Source organism: Mustela erminea, chromosome 5, assembly GCF_009829155.1.
Source record: "Mustela erminea isolate mMusErm1 chromosome 5, mMusErm1.Pri, whole genome shotgun sequence".
Taxonomy (NCBI): domain Eukaryota; kingdom Metazoa; phylum Chordata; class Mammalia; order Carnivora; family Mustelidae; genus Mustela; species Mustela erminea.
The window spans coordinates 119,635,554-119,662,986 of NC_045618.1; the positions used below are offsets into that span (position 1 = coordinate 119,635,554).

At 46.2% G+C, this 27,433-nt stretch overlaps 1 protein-coding gene across 10 annotated transcripts in view; it reads left to right on the forward strand.

Moving 5' to 3' along the window:
• The window catches only part of FOXN3 (forkhead box N3), a 394,050-nt gene that overhangs the window by 258,151 nt on the left and 108,466 nt on the right, over positions 1–27,433 (forward strand). For all 10 annotated transcript variants that reach the window (XM_032344710.1, XM_032344709.1, XM_032344713.1 and 7 more), the window contains one exon: positions 24,717–24,781. In XM_032344710.1, coding sequence (XP_032200601.1) covers positions 24,717–24,781 — 65 coding nt within the window. The remainder of the gene's footprint in view (positions 1–24,716; positions 24,782–27,433) is intronic.

Genomic DNA, 27,433 nt, shown 5'->3' on the forward strand with positions numbered 1-27,433 from the left:
GAATGGTGGGGGGCTGTTCTCTGGAGAAGAGGTGCATGAGGGAGGCTGTATGGGAAAGGGAATGAGCACAGTAGTCACAAAGTGTAAGTCTGATGGGAACACAATCACCCTGGCAGGGTTGTCCCCTTTCAGTCAGGGGAACTGTCAACCACTTATTGTGTGACTCAGAGGCCTCTTGGGGCCCTTAGGCAAAAGCAGTTCTGAGGAGGTACTGGGTAAGTCGCTGGCACAGCTGTCACAGCTGCTGGGGAGTGCGTGCGGTCCACATTGGTGTGGGTCGGTGGGACGGACATCACCCCAGTGCTAATAACATTTCTGTGTGCCGGCAGTGGTGCTGAGTACATCAGTGCATCTTTCCTAGTCTTGTGGTCTGGGTGCTCATGTTATCTCCAGTTTACATCGGAGAGCCGATACAGAGAGAAGATAAGTAAGCAAGTGTCCCACCGCTGGGAAGGGCTGGCCAGCGTTGGAAGGCACACTCAGGTCTGTCCTCTATGGGAAACTGAGCTCTTTCTCCATAGGCTGTAGAACTTAATCATTAGCTCCTAGAAGCAGAATTACAGTACCAAAGAGGTAGACCTTTCAGATACACATACGGATCCAACTTTCTCTCCCCACCTACTTCCAAATTGTCTCGATTATATATTCCTTCCAACACTTTGTTCTCCAGCCATCCCCGAGGCTTGTCAGTCTTTTAAAGTATCTATTGGTCCAATTCGTAGAGCGTTTTGCCTTGATTTTTCTTTCTCTTATTATTGCTGAGATTCCCGTGTTTATTAGCTAGCTGGATTTTTTTTCCCCCCCTCAAGGCCCAGTTTTTGGTTAAGGCTTTTTGCTCATTTTTGATGGTCCTTTACCCGAGTGTTGGAATCTTCCAGATCCCCCGCAGGGATTTGAAATGCTGCATTTATAGTGCACTTGTTTCGAGCCAGTACTTCTTTCTATTTTTAGACTTTCCCTGAGTTCTTGGTCTGTCTTTTGCTAGGATCATACTCTTTTAATTATTGTACAGTTTATTTTAAAAGATAAAAACTGGTAGGATTTTTGCTGTCAGCTCAATGTGAACCGAAGGTTGCCAAGTCTAGGACATTTATAGGCCCTCCAGCCCCAAATAAGAATAGATAAAACTCTTGTTAGCAGTTAATAACAGTGTATGCCAGTAGCTACTTTTCTTCAGCGAAGGCACCATTTGTCTCTCCAGTTCTGTCTGTAATTCTTCCATTTGCCCTTTTCTTAAAGGGAGTGGGAGAAGTGACCTTGAACTTAGTCATCATTTAAAATTATCAGTGTAGCAGCAGGTACTGAATTTGCAATTGAGAGAAAATTTGACTCAGAGGGGGCTTGAGTATGAATGAGTATCTGTTAGCTTTATCCAACTAGGAGGTCCAAGAGCGGGTCTAACCTCAGGCTCCATGGTTCAGTCATCAGCGTCTTGCTGTCCATCTGCCGGCATTCCTTCTTTGTTGGCTCCTTCCTCAGACATGCTTTTGCTTCATGAAGGCAATATGGCTGCCCAGTCCAACTGAGTCTTTGAAGGTCAAGTCCAGTGGGAAAAGACTGGATCTCTTACCCCCCAAATTTGGGCCTGACTGCCATCGATTGGCCTAACACCAATGGCTGTAACAGAGGACAGTGTGTGCTTTTGGACTTAGGCCTGGTACGCAAGTGAATTTGGGGAGCTATTACTAGAAGAAGAGAGAATGGATACCGGCTGGCCGGGAACATCAGCAAATGCCCTCTGTACTCACATTAGTAGAATGGGCCCTAATGGTGTTTTATTTTCACTATGAGAAAAATTCATAATGTCAAGCTCAGAGAGAATCGTTTTTTGAGAATGGGGCTTGCCATTAAGGACTTAAGGACAAGGGAATCCCCCTTTCAAGTGATTCTGTGACCATGGACCATCTGGGGATCCTAGGGATGCTGAAGCCATCAGTGATTCTTGACAGAGTCTAGTGGGGTTCTGATTTTAATGAGTGACACAAGATTCAAGCCATTTCATTTCATTATTAAACCAGAAAATGACTCTTTGGCAGCACAGGTCTCACTTTTCAGAGACAAGACATCAACCGGCTGCGAAGGAGTTAATAACACTGCACACTCAGGTGGTAGAAAGGCAGGGACTTGCCCTTGGCCAAAGTGCGTCTCCTCCCCAGCCTCTTACCTGGGTTGCTGTTACTTAAATGGTTAGCTATGTGCAGGTAAAGAAGGTTTGACTTAAATTTCTTTTTCTTTGCTTAAAACGCAGATTCTTCTTGAAATCCGTTCAGTCCCTTTTAAAATAAACTTTAAAGTCTAATACCAGAAGCAGTCTGCATACTGGAAACCACGGGGCTGGTTTCTGTGTCTCTCTGTGCTCTTGATTATGTGTGGCTGTGACTGAGTCACAGAACCTTTCCCAGTCTCTGTTTTTCAGTTTGTGAAATGAAGTGGTAGCATTAGCTGCCCTCTGGAAGTAGAGAAGTGGAGTCCTAGAGTAGTAGTACGAAGTGGCTGTAGAGGGTGCCAAGTCTGACCCTCACACTTATCCAGAGGAGAAGCCCTAGGGAGGCTCGAGGGCTTCTAAGGGATGATGCTGTAGAGAGAGCCTCAGAGCTTGTGTTTCAGTTTGGCCTGTTGAATATAAAAAGCAAGGACAACCATTTTTTAAAAAGAAAAAAAAAGTATAATTGATATATGCTAAGAGAGGAAAGGAAATGGTGTCATATGAAATGCCCAGTTAAAGCCTCAAAATGCAGAAAAAGAGTGGAAGACCCCCCCCAAAAAAAAGAAAGAAAGAAAAAGGAACAAAGAATAAGAACAATGAATGGAAAACAGTAACACCTGTAATAGATACTAATCCAGCTGTATCAGTCATCACTTTGAATAGCGGTGGCCCAGATGAACCAATTAAAAGGTAGAGTTTGTCAGAGTGGGTTGAGAAACAAGACCCACTACATATTGTCTACAAGAAACCCATCTAAAATATAAAGACTCATATAAATTAAAAGTGGATGGATGGAGGGGAAAAGAGCATGCTAAAACTAACCAAAAGAAAGCGTTAGTAGCTATATTAATTGCAAATAGAGCAGACTTCAGATAAAGAGGGAAGTTAAGTAATGATCAAGGAGCCAGTTCTAAAAGAAGATGTAACAATTCTTTACACGTATGTGCCTAACCATAGAATGTCAAACTACATGAGTCAAAAAAGAACAGAATTGCAAAAAGAGGCATAGATGAGTCTGCTACTGTAGTTGGAGGGTTCATCATGCCTATATCAGTAATGGACAGATCCAGGAGGCAGAGAGTTGGTAGGGATATCATCGAACTCAGCAACACCATCAACCAACTGGACATAAGGGACATCTGTAGATGACTTCATCCAACAACAGCAGATTACACATTCTTCTCCCATTACATGGGGGTTCACCAAGGTTGACCACATTCCAAGCCATAAAACACCTTGACAAATTTAAAAGAAGAAAAATTCCACAATGTCTGCTCCCAGAAAACAGTGGAATTGAATTAGAAATCAATTAATGGAAAGATAATTAGAAAATGCCAGCATACAGGGAGATTAAACAGTGTACAAATAACACATGGGTCAAAGAAGATCCTCAGGAGAAATTTAAAAGTATTTTGAGCTCAATGAAAAAGAAAATATGCCTTATCAAAATGTGCAAGGTGCAGTAAAAGCAATGCTTAGAGGGAAATTTATAGCATTGAATGGATATGTTAGAAAAGGAGAAAGATCTAAAATCCATGATCTAAGTTTCTCTAGGAAGCTAGAATAAAAGAAGGGCACATTAAATCTAAAGTAAGCAGAAGAAAAGAAATAATTAGAGCAAAAACAATGATTTTGAAAACAAAATCAGTAGAGAAATTCAATGAAACCAAAAGCTGGTTCCTTGAAAAGGTCAATAAAAGCAATAAGCTTCTAGCCTGGCTAATTAAGATAAAAAGAGAGAGGATATAAATTACTAATATGAGAAATGGAAGAGAGGACATCACTGCACATCCCGTGGACATTAAAAGGATCATAAAGGAATACTGTGAAGAGTTCTGTGCCCACACATTTGATAACTTAGATGAAATAGATCAATTCTTTGAGAGCCAGTTTGCCAAAACTCACAGAAGAAGAAATAGGCAATCTGAATAGGCTTATATCTCATAAAGAAATTGAGTCAATAATTAATAACTTTCCAAAATAGCAAGCACCAAGCCCAGTTGGGCTCACTGGTAAATTCCACCCAACATTTAAGGAAGAAATTATACCAATCCTCTACAATCTCTCTCTGTCAAGCAGAGAGAATACTTCCTAATTCATTTTGTGGCCAGTGTTATTTGAATACCAAAACCAGACAAAGACATTACAAGAAACTAAGAGCTGAATCACTCATGAGTATAGTTGCAGAAGTCTTGGATAACATATTAGCAAATTGAATCTAATGATGTATAAAAAAGACTAATACACTTTAACAAACTAGAATTTCTACCAGGTATCCAAGGCTGGTTTGACTTTTTTTTTTCCTTTATGGTTTTATTTATTTATTTTAGAGAGAGAGCACGAATGTAGGGGAGGTGCAGAGGGAGAGGAACAAGCAGACTCTTCACTGAGTATGGAGCCCAAGGCAGGGCTCCATCTCACGACCCTGAGATCATGACTTGAGCCGAAATCAAGAGTCAGATGCATTACGACTGAGCCATCCAGGCGTCCCTGGTTCAGTATGTAAAAATCAATGTCAGGGCGCCTGGGTGGCTCAGTTGGGTAAGCAACTGCCTTCGGCTCAGGTCATGATCCTGGAGTCCTGGGATCGAGCCCCACATCGGGCTCTCTGCTCAGTGGGGAGCCTTGTCCCTCTGATCCTCCCCACTCTCGTACTCTCTCAAATAAATAAATAACATCTTAAAAAAAAAAATCAATGTCACTGACAGGCTTATAAATATACATATCTTTTAAACTACTACAAGAGGGGGAAAAAGGGATTTTTTAGCGGTCAGGGAAATCCCATACACATGAAAGGCCCACAGTGCATAGGCCTCCCAGGAACACTGCAAGCTCCCATGAGCTCTCTCGGGTTTCAGGTACCCACTTCTCAGTCCCCTCTGCCGTTCTTCTGTGGCTCCACCTGCCTCCCCACAAGCCAGGCTGCTCTGCTCTCCCCACTTTCTTTGCAGCCCCTTCAGCAAGCCTATGAAATCCTGTCTGGCTGCAGCTGCCTGCTAGTCTCTCGGTGGCTTCTGCTTCTGCTTCTATATGTCTTCCTTGAGTTTTTTCTTACGTGTCCAGCCCTGAGGACACGAATGGCTCAGCTCCTGCTTTCAAGCTAAGCCAAGAAGGTTAAAGGTAGCCTGAAGCTGGTGTCCGTCATGGCTCTGGCCTGGCTCTGTGGTCAGCTGCGGCCATTGCTGTGGGCTTGTGGGCTCCAAAACGTGGCCACGTGCCTCAGCGTGCTGTGGAGGGCCGTTTTCCTGAAGCAGGCGTACGCCAGCAGCACCAGAACCAGCGAGTTCTCAGGTACTGAGCTCCCCAGGTATTCCCCGGTCACCAAAAAGTATTTTCCCACTTCAGCCTGAAAAGACTAGGATTCCTTTTAGAGCAGATGGGGCCTCTGGTGGCCCTCGCGCCTGAGTTCATCTGCAGAGAGAGAACCAGGCAGGACATCCTGGGGGTAATTCCAGAAGATTCAGAGTCACTTTTAGGAGAGCTCATTTCTACGAAGTGGGGGTAAATACAGTTTTGAAATTTTGATGTCGGTTCCTCTTCTGCTCTTCTTCCAGGATCGCCACCGTCTTAGATACTGACTAAACCTGATGATCTGGAGGCCCTTTCTCTTTCTCATGTCAGGTGCAGAGCGTCCCAAAGTTACTTATCGCGGACACATCCTGGGGTTTTGGTTAACAAGATTCCTGGAGGATTTATTGTCAGTGATTCTGGAAGGCTTGAAAAATGGCACTTTTTCTCCGCTTTAGCTGGCCGTGGACTTGGGAGTGATGGTCAGATGATGAGGGCCGTGGTTCTGCACAAACCGTGGACTGTGATACGATGCAAAACGCGTGTCTCTAATGTATACGCAGCAGTGCAGCCTGTGCAGGGGCTCTAAGGAGATACTGAGGCTTGGGAAATGGGGAGCCCCTGGGGCAGGGTGGTAAGAGCAGAGACCTCGAGCTGTTTCAGACATCAGCAAGAGCACATCCAAATTTCAGTTGTCAATTGGTGCTTCTCTGGGAGAGTTTGTGGACGTACAGCGTTATCTGGTGGGTGGGCTGATCTACACACCAGATGTAATTGATTCCATATTCCTCTCAGACCTAAAACAGTGCTCACATTTGTTTTTAATAACAAAATGACTCAAGTTTAGAAGATGGTGTAGATTTACATAGAGCATCTGATGAGTTACTCTGATGGTTCTATCAATAGCAAGATAGAGGAGAAACAATCTAAGGAAAATATTTTGAAGATTCTTAAATTTAATACTAATTTAATTAGCATTCCATAGGGACTGTTTTCTGGAAATTTTGATGTAGTGAATTCACTAAGCAGCCCAGACCCAAGGCCTTTTCAGTGGGAAATGGCTTATTTGCATTGTTTTGATCATGTTTAAAGTTAATCCGAAATCAATTTCTTTTTCAAGAACTAAAATGTCACTATTCTTTATTCCTCTAAAGAAGTCTGCAGACTTTTTTTGTAAAAGGACCAAATACTGCATAGAATCAACATATATATAAATGAAGGGGTGTATTGTATCTCAATAAAATATGACTTGTGGACACTGGAATTTGGATTTCATGTAATTGTCACTTATCTTGAAATACTATTCCTCTTTTGGTTTGTGTTTTTTTGTTTTTGTTTTTGTTTTTTGTTTTTTAAATTTCAACTACTTAAAAATGCAAATGCCATTCTTAGCTCCAGGGTAGTACAATTTGGTCAACCTCTGGTTTCTGTTCTACCTTCACAGCTGGTATCTTGTCTTTTGTAGTGATTATTTATGCTTTGTATGTGACAGGGGCCCACACTGTGTGTGTGTGTGTGTGTGTGTGTGTGTGTCTGTCTGTCCTCTACTCCTGCAGCCTCCCCTCTAGGGGGTGAAGTAGGTTCTCTAGACCTGAGCACTTTGATTGCTCAAGACTTAGCCCCCAGCAGCCTGGCCCTGATGGCAGGGAGGCCAACTCTGTGGACTCTGATAAAACTCTGGACTTGTTCTCCACCCAGAGAATTCTGAGCGACTCCAGGAATAGAAGGAATTGAGAATGCAGACAAAGGTAGTAACTCTGAGAGTCACAGGCTGTTGCGTTTTTTGTCCAGAGAGCTCTGCAAGAAGACTACAAATGGTGGGGTATCCTCCAAATTTGTTTGCAAGTCTATCTATTTTAAAAGACTTAGGTGTCTGTGGTGTTTCTGTTCATCCTTATTCTTAGAGAAGTAGGCAAAAGACATGCTTCTACAAAATGTAAGCATATGGTTTTGCTTTAGTACAATATTTAGGGAAATTAAGAAAGTTGCAAAAACATCCAGTTTCTCTGAAGTGATCTGCAGAGCATGGGACAGTGAAACAAAGGCAAATATGTGTGGTATTTAGCTGAATCTGTTTAATAGGAATCATTCATATTAGGATGCTCTCCCAAAATCCTTAATAAATATAAAGCTTTTAAATATTTGTCCCATTTTGTAATTAGTCTAGATTTAGCAATGGCTCTTCCTGATTTGGGAGAAAGCATGCTTGACTGTTGCCAGGCAACAGCTAATCGTGGTATTAGCTGCCAGCAAGCTGTTGGCCCCAACAGTAAATTCTTTTGTCTTGTTAACAAAAAAATGAGTGTTAAAGATACAGCCGTATGTAAAGTCTGTTCTGTTGTTCCAATTTATAACTTAGGCGATAAATTCCTGTGCTAATATAACCTCGATGTGCTGCTCAAATTTACAGTGGATTGAGAAGAGAACCATTCATTCTTGTGCTGGAATCACGTGTAGCTTCTTATGGTGTTAAAACTCATAGAAGGGGACAGTGACGTAACAGAGGTATTGTTTTCTTAAGGTCTCCTGAAAAGAACCTGAGGTCTGTGTTAAATTACGGGTTGTGAAATACACGCGGACTTCCGAATAAACGTCCCAACAGGATCCATGAGCAGGTGTCACCAATTCTCCATCACTGACCTCGGTCTCCCTTGCCCCCCACCGTGAGCTCCCGGCACAGGTGGCCAAATCCGGTGGCAGCCAGGGCCTGGTCCCCTCTCCACCTTAGCTCAGACAGACTCTGTGCAGGTTTTCTAGGACAAAACCTCATCAAAATAATTCTCACTTTCTGAGCAAACGTGATGTGACTCATCCTTTGGACACATAGCGTTATGTGTGAAAAATGGGAAAAGAAAAAAAAAAAAGCACTGTTTCCTTGGCGCTTCTGTAAAAAGATGAAACTGCATTATTTCCCCGGAGTAGACCCCAGACCACTGTCAGCACTTCTGTCTTCTGCTACATGTTTCTGGAGGACGTTGTGGAAGGTCTCTCAGGGGTCCCACATTCCTTCAGGCTCCTGGGCGTACATTTTCTCACGTTACGCTCATACCCAGAGTGGCAGGTGGGGGGAGACACGGCAGGTCTGACGGGCCTCGAGGAGAGGAGCTGGAATGACAATTCACGTTTCCTCTGGGCCCCAAGCCTGCATTCCACTGTTCCCTCAGCTTGGGTCTAGTATCCGGAACACCCAAGATGTTGAAAGTACTTCCTTCTTTATCTTCATGATTTCTTAAAAACAACAGCAACAAACAAACAAAAACCCAGCTTAGGTGTTTGTAGCAAGATTTTTAAAAGTACCCACATTGCCAAGTTCTCTTCTCTACGCCGCCTCCCCTGCCCAACCCCCCGAAAAGGCAAGAAGTGTCCCTGCCCTGTCTTCACCCTGGTTGTGCTGACCGAGTTTCCCTTAAACCTGGCCACTTTGGATTTTCCCTGCCAACCTCACTGTTCCTCCCAGGCTCCAGCTCCGTGGAAAGAAGGATCATCACCAGAGCTGCAAACCCATTTCTGTCCCTTTTCAATGTTTTTGTTGTTGGTGTGTATGTGTATGTGTGTGTGTGTGTGTGTGTTTTACTATGCGCTGAACTACTTTGCCATCATGTAAACACGTTAGAGTATGTTAACAGCTGCCTCTCTTTTAAAGTTGAACTGGCTCAGAACTAAAAGGGGAACTGCTTTCAGGTTCTGCTCAAGTTTGCATGTGACAGCATCAAAGCTATTTTTAGTGGAGTGATCACCGGCGAGCTGCGGAAACCGGCTGCTTTCAACTATAAACAGTGCAAAGGCTCGTTTCTGCGCTGAGTCCATTTGTATAGGAGACGAAGCGGTGCGGAAATCTCTTCTTCCAAGTTATGCAGGCGTCTTGTGCCTGTTCAGAGCCCCCTCACCTCTGCAGAGAAAAGTCATGTTAATTTAGCGCTTGGCTGCCCGGGCTCCAAGTTCAACTAGATGTGCCGATAATGGTGAATTATAGGAGTGTCCTAGGTGTCCGTTCTGAAAGGCAATGTATAGATGCTCTGAAACATTCAGTAAACTTTTATTTCCTGTAGATCACAGAACTCAAGAAACAACAGGAAATGAGGGGTGGGTTGTATAAACATCATACTCTAGTGGAAAGAGTATGCATCATTTACGAGTGGCAGCACCCTTGTGACTTCACCTTTCAGAATGAAGTTTTCTTAGCTGCACAGCAAGGATCATGATCCCAGCTCTGTATATACTTTCTAAGGCTGATTTCTTTGGCAGACATCTGTTGAATACCTACTCCACGCCAGCCACGAGGAGCCTCAGACTAATAGAACAATTGGTATTCTCCAGAGACTTTGCAATCCAGCCATATAAACAAGTAGATGACCGACCGCGTGATCCGGTGTGCTACACGTCAGAGGAACAGCACGAGAGGGGCTGGATCTGTACTGGGCGTAGGGGGAGGTGGAAGGAAGACCAGAAGCAGAATTTTCAAGAATGCCTGAGAGTTTGCAGTGAGGATCCTGGAAGGAGGGATGTTTCAAGCAGGAGCAGTTGAGTAGAGCAGAGACAAAAATGAGAAGCTCTCTGGTGTGTCTGGGCACCCGTGAACAACTTGGTATTGCCAGAGCAACAACACGGAGGGGGGAAAAAAAAGACAAGGGATGGCAGGAGATGAAGCTGGAACAAGCTGAGCCAGTCGCTTAGAGCTAAGGAACTTGGAAATGACACCAAGTCACGGCGAGCCAGGGACTGGTTTTGAAAGTGCAAGTGTTGGGATTGTGCAAGTGTGAACGAGGCGCCCCCACAAGTGAAGGCTGGTGTTGCCCCCACCAGTGAAAGCTGGGGTGTCTGCAGATAGGACGCGGTAACAGGTCCCATTGTAAGTATGCTCTGAGCAGGAATTGTCACCCAGGAGAGGGGACATCGGGGACTGCCTTCAGAAACTGGATGCCACCTGACTCTTAGGTGTGGCCTTTGAAGAGGAGAGGCAGGTAAAAGGCCCGGAAGAAGCTTGCTGGAAGGACCTTTTAAATCCTGATTGAGTGCTGAGTTCTACAGGCAAGTTGGGGGGCTGGTGCGTGTCCTTCTGGAGCTCTTGGGCAGACTGGCCCCAGTGAAGAGCAGGTGTGCCCCAGACATGAAGTGTGTGCTGCCCGTGGGCCGTGGACACTCAAAGGTGAGTGTAAGGACCAGGCACCAGGAGGCATCCTCTGCACTTGGGAGTTGAGTTCCCCCAAAGATTTCAGGAAGCTAAGGTTTTCCTGAATATGCTTAAAGCTGCAGTGATGTGGAAACTTCTGAATGCCATGGAAGTTCAAAGAAGAGGGAAGTATAGGCCAAAACAAAGCAAAACCAAAAAACCTCATGCAAAGCTACCCGTCACGTTTGTGCGGGGAGGGAATGTTCTGAAAAGTCACCGTATACCGCGAAGGTTTGTAAAACACAGCCTTCCCTATCTATCTATAACCACAGCCAAGATGTAACCTTACTTTTTTGAAACTGTTCTCTTTGAATGTAATACACTGTAAAGGAAACTTAGCAACATAATTTGCTTCATTCTCCTTCAAGGGAAGTAACGAATGTTTCCTTAAGTTTTCAACAAGGATCCAGTGGGCATTGATAGAAGTCTGTTAAGTAGGCTCTGTCCCCTATGATAAGGAAAAAGGACTAGTGCAGTTGGATTTCCAACCACTTACTTGGTTTCCCAGAACAAGACTCAGGGTACACATGGGGACCCCGTGTTGGAGAACCGGAGAAGTACACAAGTAAGCAGCTGTGGCAGGTGCAGGTGGTGGGCGAGGTGGGCAGGGAGTGCAGGTGAGGAAGGGGTGGGAAGAACATCTTTGAGGGGGCGGCCAGCTCTTCATGCTCAGTTGGAAGTGTCAGGACAAAGCCACTGTTAGGGGCTGATACCTCATCACAGTATTGTGGCCTTGGCAGACAGAAGAGATGACTATTTGGAAATAGAGATTCACTTTTTTGTCACTTCAGAGTCAACCACAAATAGATCCAAGAACCTGTAGGGAAAATGTTTCATAAAATATAAACTTCTGCGCTGTTACCTGTAACTTCAGACTTGACTTGAGTGGCTGGATTTGGTACCCTTGCTGGAACATTCAGACGGAAGTGTCCAGCTCGCTCTCAGCAGCATTCCGAAATCCGCACTCGTGTCTCTCATCTTTGTGGTGGGGCGTGGGGTGGGACCGGCTCTCATGGGGAGGAGATGAGGAATCATCAAGGTAAATCACAGTTTTCCCAAAAATAGGTCATTTTCCCGTCTGCAGTGGGAAGCACGGCCGGAAGTACCAGAGTCAGACTGTGTCAAAAATTGGATTCAGCCTTGGATCTAGATCTCAGTCTCTACAAGCCTGAATGATGAGTAAATGACAGTGACTTTAGACTCTGTGAGGGAGGTTTTTCTCTGAAAGTTGTAGTAGTTCAGTGGAATAATGAGGGATGACGTTAGCATTATCTGCATTTGGGCAAAGTATGGTTGTGTGTCTTGGCCTCAGAATGATGCTGCCGTCCTGGGACAGGAGGTGCGCATGTGGGCCACCCTTCCTGCTTCTAGGTTATGGGACACTTGCCACTGAGTTCACGACAAAATGATGTTTTTCACTTAAGAGGCATTTCCTCTTAAAAGGTAGTCAGTTTTTAGATTTTTAGATAAAGGTTTCCCCAGTGTCACTCATCCCCAGCTATACCCATTCGGTCTGAAGTCCCCAGTTGGTTCTGCACATTCCACCGAATGCCTGATGCTGTCAAGACCTTCCCAGAGCCAGTGCCAGGGGAGGGAAGAAGAGCTGGAGGTCGTCAGTCATGGAGCCCCTCCATGCCCGCACAGCCAGAGGGCAAGGCTAAGAGCTGTCCCTGTGCCACCATCAGCCACTCCATCTTAGAGAACCGCCATCATCAGACAGGCTGCTCCTTGAGGGGGCTGAGTGTCTGTATTCGTGGGGCAGCGATGCTGAGATGGGGAAACTCCACGGGAATGCCTCCAGATTTCAGCTCCCCGGGAATGCACCCAAGAGTATACCAAGCGACTGTTCTGGGGCTTGGTATTTATGGAGCACTTAGTACCTGGTGGATGACACCTGTGGAGGACCGGCAGTGTCCCCAGGGAGGCCGCTGGAGGAGAACTGGTGAGACAGTTGGTCCTGAAGTCTGTGTGTTGAGGCCAGTGCCGTCAGACCTCAAAGAAGAGACAGAGGCGTGTCAAGTCAGAGTAGTCCTTGTGGAAGAGAGAAGATTGTTGGTGGTTTCTGTCTACCAAGAAATCCTGGTGTCCAGTTTCATTCATGATCATCGAGGGATCCAAGGGCAGTGGTCTCCCAGCTGTGTGTGCAGAGCTGTGTATCATTCTCTGTAGAGCCCGGAATCCTTGTCTATTTACCCATCTGTGTCCCTGTCTCTTGGAGGACAGGATGGTTCTTCACTGCTCTGTCCCCATAGCACGTGTAAAGCACGCTCACTCAGTGAGTGGGCAAGTGAGTAAAGGTGGGCAAACCCACTCCCATTATCAGAGCTTTGGGGCAGAGGAGCGGAGAAGCCCCCACCTGTCTCCCCTGTCTGGCCAGTCTTTAGGGAATGTCTGCTTGTTTTATTAGCTATCTATCCACCTATCTTATCTTTAGTTATCATTTATTTATTTTGAAGTTGTAGTAAAATGCCTATAACATAAATTTATCATATTCATGATTTCTAAGTACACAGTTTGCTGCCATTAGGTACATTCGTTGTGTAACCAGCACCAGTGTCTGCTTCTAGAACTTTTCCATCTTCCCAGACTGAAACTCTGTACCCATGCAACAGCAACTCCCCAATCCTCCCCCAACCCCGTGGCCGCCACCGTTCTACTTCTGTCCTTTATGACTTTGACTACCCTGGGTACCTCACATACCACCTTCACATAGGTGGAATCCTGCAGTGTCTTTGGCTGATTGTGACTGGTGTATTTCACAGGGGCCCGTCCTCCCTGTTCCCCCGTGTTACAGCCTGTGTCAGAATGTCCTTGGCTGAAGACCACTGTGTGCACATACAGAGTCTGGGTCTGTTCATCCATGCGTAGACACTCGGGTTGCTTCCACTGTCTGCCCATTGTGAATAGTGCCGTGATAAACAACGGGGTACAGTTATCCGAGTTCTTGCTTTCTGTTCTTTTTTGTGTCTGTGGTGAAGGGGAACTACCAGATCATATGGTAATTCCACGTGTGATATTTTTGGGGAACCACCATACTGTTTTCCATGGTGACTGCACCACTTGAAGGGGGTGTGGTTTCGGTCATTTAACTCTTCCTCTGTGTGGCTTGCCTTTCCTCCATGAGTTTTGCGAATGCAACCCTCCTCCCTTTCTGCTCAGCTCGTGTCCTTTGAATGGGACTGGTTAAAATCTGGTCCTGTGGACGGGTGTGGGTTAACACCACCAGTTGCCCGGATGGACCACATCTGCTTAGTCAACCAAGACTGGGGGCTGTTGATTCCCTCCCATCCATACTTAGAAAGTTAAATTTATCCCATTGCGCACCCCCTACCCCCCAACCGGGGCAGATGTCATGTGTCATTATCCCGCCCCCCCCCCCAACCCCTCCAGTCCCAGGCAGCTCCAAAGATTAAGCTAGAACCAAACTGGCCCTAGACTTGTAGCTCTTAGAACAGCTGCTCAGCTTCCCTCAACTCCACCATTTTAATTGTGATTAGTAGGTTCATTTGCATCTAAAAGGAGTCGTTTTCTTATCAGCACCATTGAGTTGGGAACCAGTGCTCCATTTATATAGAGTGGCCCATTTTAACCAGGCCCATTAAGCAGTAAAAGTAAATGTGGGTGTTTTACAAATGCAAATATATCATGCAAATAATGCACTTTATGCTGAATGATGCCTTGGTTTTCATATGTAAAATTAGAAACTGTGTAGCACCGAGATAATGATAAACACCTTTGCATCTGTTCATAAAATGTATCATGAGCCGTATGCATCTAAAATCATAGCTGGGGTTTCAAGCAGCATTTCTCCAGTGGACCCGAACGTGCATTCCATATTATCAGAAATATACATGTACTTATCTAGTTATTTATATATTCCTAAGTAATCAAGAAATCACAGAAAAGAGTAATCTAAATTACCTAACTCTTACTTACCATCAATGATGAGAGTTATCATTTCGTTTCCATTTTTAAGGTTTTATCTGAGATGATGACAGAGAAGAAATGTTACTGTACAGGCTAGTTTCTTGGTAAAAGACTTAATTATGTCTATAAGAGATTTTTAAAAAATCCTTAGTGTTTGAGGTAATTCTGTTTATGATACGCAGGTAGCGTTTCTGCTGTTTTATAACATCACTTAGTAGACTTAGGACACTTAACCTTCTGTGTGTGACACATTTGAAGGGAAGTCACCCTAGTCCCTGCCCATGTGGGGTTTCAGGCCTTTGGGAGTCAAGGCACAGACCTACGGAAAGTGAATTGAAGGTGTAAGAAAACATCAGATCAGAGAACATCACAGAGTATGATCAATCCCCAACTGGCTGTACAGGTAGAAATTACTAAACCAACTCAGAGCAGGTCCCAGGGTGTGGGGTGTGGGAGTGACCAGGAACATTCTCGCTGGGATCTGGGATTGGAGTTGAGCAATGAAGGATGGAGGGACCTGAACAGGCCAGGAGAACGCCGGAAACGGGCATTTCAGGCAGAGGGGATCAGAGTTGGATTGAATGGGCCTTGGAAGTATGTGGGGTCCACATGTATTCTGGAGACCTGGCCAGGTGGCATATTGGGGAGCAGGGAGCACACTGGGGAAGAATATAAAGACTTCTGAGGGGCAGAGAACCTATTGGCTTTGATTCTTCCCCATTAGCTACTGGTTTTCCCACACTTTTGTAATCACTAGACTCTTCAAATGAGAAATAATATGAAAACTCAGTACATAAGATGCAAGAAAAATCACGTCCCTTATTGACATTGGGCCAGGACCTCACCTAGATACCCATCCCCCACTGCCACTGTTGGCAGATCACCTCCTGGGGTTTCCTGAGGAGCAGTTTGCAAAGCAATGGCAGAGCAAATGAAGATGCTGTGTTGTGCTCAGAGAAGGCTGCTAAGGTGTTAGGCAGGGCTGCCTGGGGTGGTGGTGGGGGGGGGGTGGATTTGTTAGGGCACTGGAGGAACACCTGCATATCAGTTGACCCAGTAGAGTGAAATGCAAGAGACCTTAGAAAGAAAGGCTTGGCAGCAGTGGGTGACCCCAGACTGGAGGAGGGGAGAGGAAGGTATTGGACACTTGAGAATTTCGAACATGAGAATTTTACAGGTGATCACCAAAAGATGAGTGATTTTTTTTTTTTCCCTCTTTGTTGTTTTTGGGAGGAATGCTGAGTTACAGTGTGAACTTGTATTCCCTCAGCAAACATTTGACAGGTGCTTCCAGGTTCCCAGCAGTGTGCTGGGTGATGGAGATTCAGGGAAAGAAAAGACACGGGTGTCTCTGTGTTGCGGAGAGTGAGTGCACCGTGTGGAAGAAGAGACAGCCACAGACACTGTGATGGGTTGAGTTGTCCCCCCCCAGACTCCTAGGTTGATGTCCTAGCACCTAGCACCTCAGACTATGACCTGATTTGGAAATAAGGCCATTGTAGGTGTGATTCGGTAAGATCGGGTCATACTGCGGTCAGCTGGACCTCCTAAGCCAATACGAAAAGGGGAAATGTGGATGCAGGCGAGCACACAGTGGGAGAAGGCCAGGTAAATACGACGGTAGAGATGGCGTGGTGCATACAAAGATTGTCCTCACACCCAGAAACTCTGAGCGAGGCACGGAACAGATTCTCCCTTAGAGCCCGTGGAAGAAGCGATATTGACCTTCGACTTCTAGCCTCTAGAACTGGGAGACAAGAGATTTGTGTGAAAGACACTCATCTGTGACGTTTGTTGTGGCAGCCCTAGAGAGCTCAGGGAGACAGGAAAACTGAGGGCAGTGTGGAAGTGCCCATGGGGACCACCAGGGAGGCAGAGGCAGAAAGCCTGCCCCTCTCTTCACAGGATGGGCTGGGTGACAGCCCGGGATTGGCCACAGCCAGAGGTACGTTCCAGAGTCTCCCGACAACGTCAGCTGGAGATGCAGGATTGGAAAGCTGGATTGTCCGTCGTTCCGTAAACTCTTCTAGGAAAGGAATAGGAGGAGAGAAGAAAGAGGACTAACGTTTTAGGAATGCTCATAATTACGGGGCCAAGGCTGGGCAGAGAGCTCACAGGATATATAGAAAGGAGAGTGGGACAAAGAAAACCAGGCTAGAAGGGTGTTTTGAGGTTAAAATAAGAAATGATTTTAAAGGGGTAACGTCCGAAGTCATGGAGTTTATGTGGTTAGGAAAAGACAGGCAGGCCTCTCTTGCGAGCACGCGGAGGAGGGGAGGTTAGGCTATCGTGCCCCCATGGGCCCTCTGCCCTGAATGGTCGGTGACTGGCAGGCCTCTGGTGACATCGATGTGAGAGGACGGTGTCCAGTCCTTGGAGACAGTCATGTGATGGGGTCAAGGCCCTGCGTGCTGTGCCAGCTTGGGGGCTTGCCAGTACATGGCAGAGCTCCGGGATCCAAGGAGGGTCTGAACACTAGTTGGTGTTTGATCATGAACGAGGGAAGAATAGTTTATTAGCCCTCAGAAAGGAGGGGCAAGTGGAGACAAAGGTCACAAGGGGTAATGGAGGGAGGGTAGGTTCCAGAAGGAAAGAGGGCAGTAGGGTACCATTTTGTGAGGAAAGAGGTACAGACACAGGTGGAAGTAACAGAGGGAGAGTGAACTTAGGCAGAATGGCTTTGGTTTCAGAAAAGAGGAGGCGACACTGCCGGGCCGAGGTGTGAGAGGGAGGTCTGGAATTGGGCGAGTGGGAGGAAATGGGGGCCAGCTTAGTGGGGTAGCTGACCACCAGGCCAGTGGTCCTGGGGACTTCTGTAGTTGTTACCACAGGGGAGGACTGGCATTTAGGGTCAGAGGCCAGGGAGGCCGCCCACCATCTGACGATGCACAGGATAAGCCCCCGTAACAAGGAATTCTCCAGCCCCAGATGCCAGTAGTGCTAAGATCAACCTATGACCTTGCCTGTGACCTGCCATAGGTCAACAGTGGTTCACATGTGTTCAAGGAGGGAATCCTATCCTTCATCGTGTGCTTGGTAGCCCATTTAGAAACATTGACATAGTTAAAATAACACAGTGGTTCTTAACCCCGAGACAGCCTGCCTCTGTGGGGTTCTCACAGTAGGTTCTCACAGCCCTTTCAGCCCCCAGCACCTCAGGGCCTTGGCAGTGACAGGCACCCAAGAACTCTTCGTAGGGTGATCCATTTGGATGAGTGTCTCATTTTCACACTTGGCTAAGGTAGCAAAGTGACTCCATTTCTTACCGGGGTCCATGTTTTGCCCCCAGGGTGATCTTGCCATGCTCTCTGCTGTGGCTTTTGTGGTCCTGGGTCATTTTTGTGTAAATGTTTCAGTGATGCTGTCTCACGAATTGGCCAGTCCTAGTATGTTTCCACCAGACCCTGGAAGATCACTGTGGGCTGCCATACTTGCCCCTTTGGATCTGTGCAGGATTCTCTGCAAAGTGTTTTCTCTCTCTCACTCTCTCTTTTTAAGATTTGATTTATTAGAGAGGACGCACACAGGCATGCGAGCAAGAGGAGGAGAGAGAGAGAGAGAGGGAGCCGGAGAGAATCCCAAGAAGACTCCACTGAGCACAGAGCCCAACATGGGGCTCCGTCCCATGACCCCGAGATCATGACCTGAGCGGAAGCCAGGAGTCAGACGTTAAATCCACTGAACCACCTGGGTGCCCTGAGTTCTCTCTGTTTATTTTAGCTTTCTTTAAAGTGGTTGATATCTGTAAAGCTGCTCCTTGCAGCCTGTTGATTTTTATAAACTGTTCATTGCTACTTGGGACTGGGGAACCTTCACCACGAGACCATCTCAGAGCATCTGGAAAGAAAAGAGGAAGAGGAAAACACGGCCTCCTCGTCCATTACAGGAACAGCAGCCAAACTGGGAGAGTGCGCAGGCTGTTAGGGGAAGTGTTGGCACCAAGCACGTCTCTTCAGTTCCCCGAAATGCAGTGTCCCTGTCCTCAGGAGCACCACCCGGATTCTTGCAGTTCCCCAAGCGCCCTTCTTTTGTGTGTTGTCTCGTGTCATTGTCCCCACTTGACGGCATGGAGTTGAGACTTGGCCGAGTTAAAAGACGTCCAAGCTGTTTTGTTTCACACAAACTCCCATGTCCAGATCTTGTGCCGCCCCCCACCACATCTCAGTAGGGACCAAGTGGCCGCTGAGATCCCTTTGTTATGTCGTCATGTTCTGTTTTTTTGTTTTGTTTTGTTTGTTTGGAAGGTTATAAAAGTACCAGGAATGTCCCCAAGAAGCTGAACGCTCAGCTGAGCTCTCTAGTCGTGCTTCTCAAATTGTGAGCGGTATTTTGTGAGACATGATACCTTCCGACTTGGTCTCTCTGTCCAGCCTGCTCTGATTTCTTCTTTCCAAACTTTAGTGACTGGCACCCTTCACCCAAGAGGTCTCTGTTATTGTATGATCTGGGTCACATTTGTTTTTCTGTTACTTCCTGGTGATGAATACACAGAGTTAAAACAATAAAATTTCAGGTATTTTTTTCAGGAATTTCCCCGCTCTTACAAGTGCTTTGAGTGTTTTATTTCTAGGTAAACACAGTCTGGTGGTAGATGTCACATGTTCCAAGTGATTGCCCTCACACTCTCGTTTCAAGGGCTAAGAATATGACATGAGGCTATTCCATTGCCTACGACGTATTGGGCAAGACCTGTAAATACTAGATTAGGATAGACTGGTCTCATGATACCCCTTTCCTTTTCCTCAGTTGGTTTGGGCTTTCTGCTTTGTAGTGTGTCGTGGACCATTCTAACAGAGATGCTAACTGTCCCTTCACATATAGTACGTAGGTTGGTCCTTCACTGCTCAAAACTCTTTATTTAGACTTCAAACTCGTTATACACGTTCCTTCACTCATTCACTCTCTCCTCTCTCTCTGTCTCCCTCATTGTACATTTAAAAAAATTTAATTGTGGTTAAATAGATACAACATTAAATATTCCCATCCTTCTTTAAAAGATTTTGTTTATGGGAGGGGAGATGGGAAGGGGGGAAAAAGAGAGAATCTCAAGCAGACTCCATGCTGAGTGCAGAGCCCAACACAGGGCTCAATCCCATGGCCCTGAAATCAGGACCCAAGCCAAAATCAAGACACTCAACCAACTGAGCCACCCAGGCACCCCTAAATATTACTCTCTTAACTGGTTTTCTTAGATGCACAGTCCAGTAGAGTTCACTGAGTGCATCCACACTGTTGTGTAAGCAGTCTAGAACTCTCTTCATCTTACCTAACAGCAGTACCCATTAAACAGCTCTCTCCACTCCCCGCCCCTCAGCCCCTGGCAACCTCCATTCTTCTTTCTGTCTTTATGAATTTGGCCACTCGAGTCTAGTCCCATATTTGTCCCTTTGTGTCTGGCTCATTTCACTTTATATAGTGTCGTGAAGGTTGACTTGTGTTGGAGTACTCTGTATTCTTTCTTTAGATAAACCCGTTCACGTTTAGTAGCTGAGTTCTTAGGGAAAAGTTCTTTTCTTAATTTGCTTTTCATTAGATTTACAGAAAGTCCAGGCCAGTGTATGGGTCTTGGCAGAACCCCCCAGGGTCTTGGTTACAGTCTGCCTGGTTCTCACAATGATGAAAGTTCACGAGCGAAGAGCGTCCCTTGATCGAATGCATCGTTGTGCCAAGAGCCACCTTAGGGCTGTACAACCTGTTGGCGCATGGTGTCCCGTCAGGAGTTGGAAGTCATGCAGCTTTGAGGGTACAGCCCAAGAAGTGGCTGAGGGCTGAGACCCAGCAGATGCTGGGGATGCTGTTAAAATGGCATCATTCCTCTCTTGGGATTTTTGCAGGCTTAGCTCTGGTCTTAACAATCAGCCTGGGTCAATGTGCTCAAATGCCTGTTCACAAACTGCTTTTCTGGCAGGCAGAGCCCTCTTAACCTTTGGTCGGCTGCCTTTGTTGCAGGTGGGTTTGGCATAGAGGGTGAAGGTCATGGCCTTCTGTTAGAGCGTTACTGAAATGAGACATTTGTGACACCCGCATTTTGTTTCTGCTAACAATGAGCCCACCTGTCTGTATTACACCAATGGTGAGCTTCATTGCTTTTTTGTAGCCTGGGATTTTGCCTTGGGGTTCTTTGCGTTTGTTTATTTCAAGTTTTTATTTAAATTCTAGTTAGTTAACATATAGTGTAATATTGGTTTAGTGAGTCTCACTTATGTATAACACCCCGAGCTCGTCCCAACAAGAGCCCTCCTTAATGCCCATCCCCCATCGAGCCCCTCCCCCTGCCCACCTCCCCTCCCACAACCTTTGGTGTGCTCTCTGTAGTTAAGAGTCTGTTTTACAGTTTGCCTCTCACTGCCTTTTCCCCCTTACATTCATCTGTTTTGTTTCTTAAATTCCATATAGGAGTGAATTCATTTGATACTTGTCTTTCTCCGACTGACTGATTTCTCTTAGCATAATGCAGTCGTTCCATCCCCGTTGCAAATGACAAGATTTCCTTCTTTTTTATGGCTGAGAAATATTCCTTTGTGTTTATCTATCTATTAACTATACACACACACACGCACACACACCCCACATCTTCATCTGTTCACCGGTTGATGGACATTGGCGCCGTTTCCGTAATTTAGCTGTTGTTGATCATGCTGCTGTACATATCGGAGTGCATGTGTCCCTTCGAGTCAGTATTTTTGTATCTTTTGGGTAGATACCTAGTAGTGCAGTTGCTGGACCATAGTTCTTTTTAACTTTTTGAGGAACCTCCATACTCTTTTCCAGAGTGCCTGCACCAGCTTGCATTCCCACCAGCAGTGCAAGAGGGTTCCCCTTTCTCCGCATCCTTGCCAACATCTGTTGTTTCCTGTGTTGTGATTTTAGCCATTGGCCTTGAGATTCTTAGTGACATACCATCCACAGCCTTCTTCCATGGAGGATAGATCCGAGTTTAGTGCCAGAATGCCATGTGTGTGGCTAGACAGTGGCTGGCGCCGGAAGACCCAGTCTGGTCTTGGGCTCTTCACTGACCAGTTGTAATGCCTGGGCATGTCCTGGCACCTTTCAGGGCCTCCGGCTCCTCAGTGCCTCTTTCTGCTCTGCCTACCCGCAACATGGGGGATCCCATTGGAAAAACACTGACAGCTCTACTTTGTGAATGGTAATTTGCTATCCTAGCATCCTACCCTGTGAGCACCATTGTAAGGTGATTAAAACCCACTCCAGTAGGTGTAAGGGGGCGCTAGTGGCCACTTCTCATGGCAGTGGCCGTCTACAAGTCACCAGTGCTCAAGGGACTGAGTGTAGAGAGCCCCTGGCCCCTCCCTTGCATGTGTCACATGCATACTCCCCTCCTCTTGATCTGCCTCGTAAACTAGTGGTTTCCAGGGTCCTTAAGCAAATCCTATGAAGACCTCAGTTAGCTGCTTCTCTGAATTCCTAGGGTTAATAAACACTTTCAGGTGATTTCATTAAATTTTTAAAAACCAACTTTGAGCCGTAAAGGCCAGTGATCTGTGAGCAGATGGAGAGGGGGAAAAAAAATCCATTTGCTGCCTCCCCAGCTTGCAGCCACTGGGGCCATATCCATTGGTCTTTCCATAGTCATATATGTCACTTAAGACACGGTCCCAGGAGGTTGGAGCTAGGTAAGTTCCTAGAGGCCGTAAAATATGGTTTTTAATTTTTCCCCTGTGTTCTTCTCCACCCCAAAGACAGTTCTCAATAGGTACTTAATGAATCCTTGAGTCCCCTGACAGTTAGCTGTGTTGAGGGACCATCCAAAAGAGGCATGTAGACTGTCTGGCCAGGGAGCTCCAAAGCTTTGTAATTAGCATGATGGGAACCAGCTTTACTGAGCTAGAAAGAGACCGGAGGTGAATTCATCATTGACAGTGGGGGACGGGTGAGAGCTGGCGGGTGGGCCCATCCGAATCTCTTTCCACGACTGGAGTATCCATTATGTGGGCAGCGTGGCAGAAAGACTAGAATAGTGATCAGTGACTTAGGTACATTAAAAGGATGTTGTAGAAATCGCCAAGTAGATTTCTATCATGCAGAGAATTTTCCTTATCTTAAACCATTGGATTTACCTGACCTCAGTTCCCCACATTTACTCCATGCCTGGCGTCTCCTCAGTGTTCAGCCAAATCAAGGTCAGGATAAAGAGGAGATTTGGATGGAAGTAAGCTGGATATCCAGGCTCCTGCAGTAATACTCAATTATTGAATTCTCTCAAAGCACCAACTCCTCTATAATGAAGTCCTCAGTTTTTAAATATCTTTAGAAATCAGGTGACTCGGGATTGGCAACAGCCAGCTTGCTGTTTCCTGCTTTCTTATAAAAATAAGATGGTAAAAATCCCAGGGAGTTGGCTGGAGTTGCTAAAAGATAATCTTGAGCATTTTGATGCACATTATTTTTCCTGCATCTTTGAGCCTTAAAAGCCTCCATGGAATAGGACAGGAATCAGATAGGAGAGAAATCAGCTTGCTGTCGCCCTGCGGCCCTGAGACCCCAGCCAGATCTGGTGTCCCTCTGCAGCCTAGCAGCTCAGAAGCCACACCTGCCTGAGCCCGGAGGACTGCAGGAAAAGCTGTAGCTCTGATGCATTCTTCTCGATTAGCCTGAGTATAGTCAGCCCCAAACAAAATAAAACAAGAAGGTTCATTTACATCAAAGTTCGTAGTGTTTTCTGGCACATTCGGCATTTTTGGGGAACGGTATTTCTATGCACTGGAGCTCTTTTCCTGCTCCCTCTCTGCCCCTCACCCATCACGGAACATGTCCCCGTACCTGCCATGTTGTTTGTACCTCTCTGGTAACGAAATTTGGGTCAGCAGAATGTGTCGCTGGTGTTTCTCCTTGTTAACAGTATGGATTGCTGTCCTGTCCAACCAGAGACCCGGGTTGACCGGGAAAGTGTTCATTACGTAGCCCTTCTGATTTCCTGTACTGTGTGGGCATGCCCACTGGAATTACAACTCTGTCAGACCAGCTTTTTATTTTTCTACTGTGTCTCTTGCCACGGACTCTTTTTTTTTTTTTTTAACTTTATTGATACCTGGGCATTTAGAGATTTTATTTATTTATTTGTCAGAGAGAGAGAGAACGAGCGTACAAGCAGACAGAGTGGCAGAGAGAGAAGCGGGCTTCCTGCCGAGCAAGAAGCTCGATGGCAGGACTTGATTCCAGGATCCTGGGATCATGATCTGAGCTGAAGGCAGTGGCTCAACCGACTGAGCCACCCAGGCATCCTGCCACACTGTCTTAATGAAGGTAGCTTGTACTGCCTTGTGGGTTGGTTGTAGTAACCTATTTGACTAAGTGCTGTCTAACATGAATTAAACCAATCCTTGGTTTAGAAGAACCGACTTCCCACTCCCAGGATATTTTCCTGAGACTGACTTGGTTATAAAGTTCTTCACTGGGCATCTCAAGGCAGTTTGAAATGCTCATCTGTAACTGAAGCAAAGTGTCTGTGTGTGTGGATATTTCCTTGTGTCCTTGCCTCTGTCTCCTACTACTGGACCATGGGCAGCAGCCACATCTGTGAAATGTTCTATAGGGTTTGGAGGCAACATTTTAATAAGCAAAGAAATGGAAAACAGGATACCAAACGAGACAGAGAGGCAGGGAGGGAGTCCATCCAAGCTGTTTCTGTATATGAAGGATCTGGCGAGGAGAACGGCCGAGAAAAGTGGGCTTGCGTTCATCATAGGCCGGTGTCACTAGGAGGTGACGGAAAACGCACTTGGTCCCGGAAGCCGAAGCCGCGGAGAGAAGTTCTCTGACACATAAGTTTGTAAAATAGGAGTCGATTAGCAGCTGTTCTTAAGTGCTACATTGTGATGTTGAACCATGTGAACATCCTCTTTCCTTTACCTGCAAATGATTTCAGCGCCCAGGAGGCAGAAGGCACAGGACAGTGGGCAGAACACCCACACAGACAGGTTCCACGCTGGGAAATACAAAGCGCATTCAACTGAAAACAAACCTGGTGGTTTTTAAAGATGTGTTTTTGGTCGGAGGGGGTAGATAACGTGTTGTTGGGAAAGTGCGCTGAGGCCTTCTGCGAGCTCTGCTGGGGGAGCGAGTGTCCGCGAGCCCACGCTGATCCCGGTTTCTCTTCTCTTCCAGCACATCAGGTCCACCCATCTGGCCGGGCAGCACCTTCTTCAAGAGAAATGGAGCCCTTCTGCAAGGTAGGTCTCTAGGTGCGCCCCCTTCCCCGCCCCCCGGCCCCGTGCCCTTGGGCTGCTGGCAGCGGGGGGAGCTCTGTCCTCTTTAGCAGCAGGCACTGTCTGGAGAAGTGTGACTGCTGTGGGCTGGGACGCTTTGTCCAGTTCTCTTTATTTCCTCCTACTCACGTCTCCTGGTTGCTCTGAACTGTTAGCCCGAAACCGGTACCGGTTCTTTGGTCTGCCCCCACGGGTCCTGTTTCGGAAGTCCGGCTTGCTTTGGTGAAACTGGAATGACGTGGCAGTTAGGATTTGAGAGTAGCATGAACTGAGCTGGGCAGCTGGTGAAAACAACCCCCGCCCCCCAGTTGTGTATTCCCAGTGCTCGGGCAAATGAGGTATTTTGGGGTTGTGCCGGCATTTTGGTGCATGGGGTAGGTAGGTCCCCTTACTCCTTGTTGGTCTGTGCGCCTGGACGGTTGGCTGTGGCTTACTCCCAGGCTCAGACTTCAGTCACCCCTCTCCTGTCCCCACCAGCGTCCTTGGCAGGGGGACGTTCTTCCTGCTGTCTGGCCCACCCTTGGCTGCTTTGCTATCAGTCCTCTCCAGTGTGCTCAAGGAATTCCAAATGCCTTTCATCTCTGCTTTGGCTCTTAAGTTTCCTTTGAAATGACTGAATAAAGTGAAAGAAGAATAAATGGTTAAAAGTAGCCGTGAGATGCGTTCTAGATACTTCTGGATTTTCACTGCTTTGGAGGTGTGTCGTGCAGAGAAGCTGGAATCGGTGGGCTCCTGAGGTTTCCAGTTTCCTGTCCCCATTAGCCTCCGTCGATGGGCTGGGTGTCAGAGTGGCGAAAAAGCAGTTGGGTCTCATGATACTGAGAGGGTTAGAACTGCACCGGGCTTCCAACGTGGAGTGGTGCCTGCCTTTGGGTTGGTTTAAAGCAGGTAAGCCTCTTTTCCTGAAAAGTTCATGCCGAGGGCCAGCCAGGTGTGTGAAGGAGTGGAATATAAATGTGGCTGAGAAAAGGGGCATTTATCTTCGGTTTTCCTGAGTAACTCAAAGAGATGGCATCACATTTCAGTTGTTGTTTTATAGGCCATGTGATCACACATTGTCCTTTTAATAGCCTATGAAATCAGCAGCTGAAGAATTTCCTTGCCTGTTTGCTTGGTACAGGTGAGATTTAGGCAGGTGGATCTAACTAATCCTCATTTTAATGACCGTTATAGATAGCCTAAATATTTAAGGAAAATGGGGAACTCCCTCCACTCTCAAAGATTAATACATAATTTAAAAAAATCTGTTCTCCCTTCAGATGGTATAAACGGAAACCAATTACGATGAGCCTTTGGGAGTGTTTTCAAGTGAATTTCAAAGTTATGTGCATATTTATTTTTCATGTACGTCTATAACAATGATATGAATATCATTTGTGTTTGGATTATTTTCAGAAGAGGGATTTTATTTAGCGAGTACATTTTCTTACAGGATTTTTATTCATTAAGTTTCACATTAAGTAAGATTTGCTCTTAGGATTAGTTTCTGGTTGTTTCTGCCAGGTGAAAGCATGAAGAAAACATCAGTAAGGTTCTGAAGTTGAGTGATTTCACTCTGAGAATCTATCTCATGGGTGTGGACTTTTTTTCCTTTCCCTGATAGGGTTTAAAATTCTAATTATTCTGAGCGTTGAGAATCTCATTATTACCAATTTCAGATGCTTATTCAATCCACATCCACTTAAGTACAGCTCTCCTATTTTTTTTTTAATTTTAATTTTTTTGGTGTATGTGAAAATGAGAAGACTCTTGGTTGGAGTTTGAGAGGGTGGGCAAGGATTTGTTCATTTTTTCCTACAATAGTTCTTTGCTATATATTTGCTATATCTGTATATAGAGTTCTCAAGACACTTTTATGGTGCTGAGATTTTCCAGACTCTGCCTGTTCTCCCTAACCAATATTTTTGTGCCCCTTTAGTGGGTGGTACTGGTTCATCAAGAAGTCCCTAAACACCCATGAGCCAAAGTTTTACAGTAAAAACATGGGTGTATAAAGATGGGAGCTGCCCAGTCATGCCAACAGACAATTGAGATTAGACTCAAGTGGAAGAAAACGTGCCTGATTTATACTTTCTTATCTTTATACTTTACATTTTAAAAATATGCACGCATTTCTTCTTTTCCCCCTGTGGCAAACAGGAGGGCATTTGTTCTAGGTAATTCAACTAGGAAAGAACTCTATGAGTAGGTCCTGGCCTCAGGGACTGGGACTGAAGGCAAGCAGGATACCCTGAAGAACCTGCCTCCTAGAACGTGGTAGAAGGTGACATAGAGGCCCGGGGACTGGCCGGCAAAGCCTGGCTGACTGTGGGTCCCCCTCCCATGCAGAACAGGCTACATGGGGGTGATCGGGGAGCAGCCCACTGTGTGGAGTGTCCCTGGGAGTTGAGACTAAAAGAAGTCAGGCATGGCCGAAGCAGCAGGTGTGTCGCACCATTTGGAGGAGGGAGGCTGATGATGGTCAGGAGGGAAGGAGTGTAGGGGGAGCGTTGACCTTGAACGAGCCCTTGAAAAATAGCTTGTGGATTTGTGGAAAGAGAGCAAAGGGCATTGCGAGAAGGGGAAACAAGAGTCTGTAGGCAACAGGGCACACAGCGAAGGGGACTTGTATGGTGG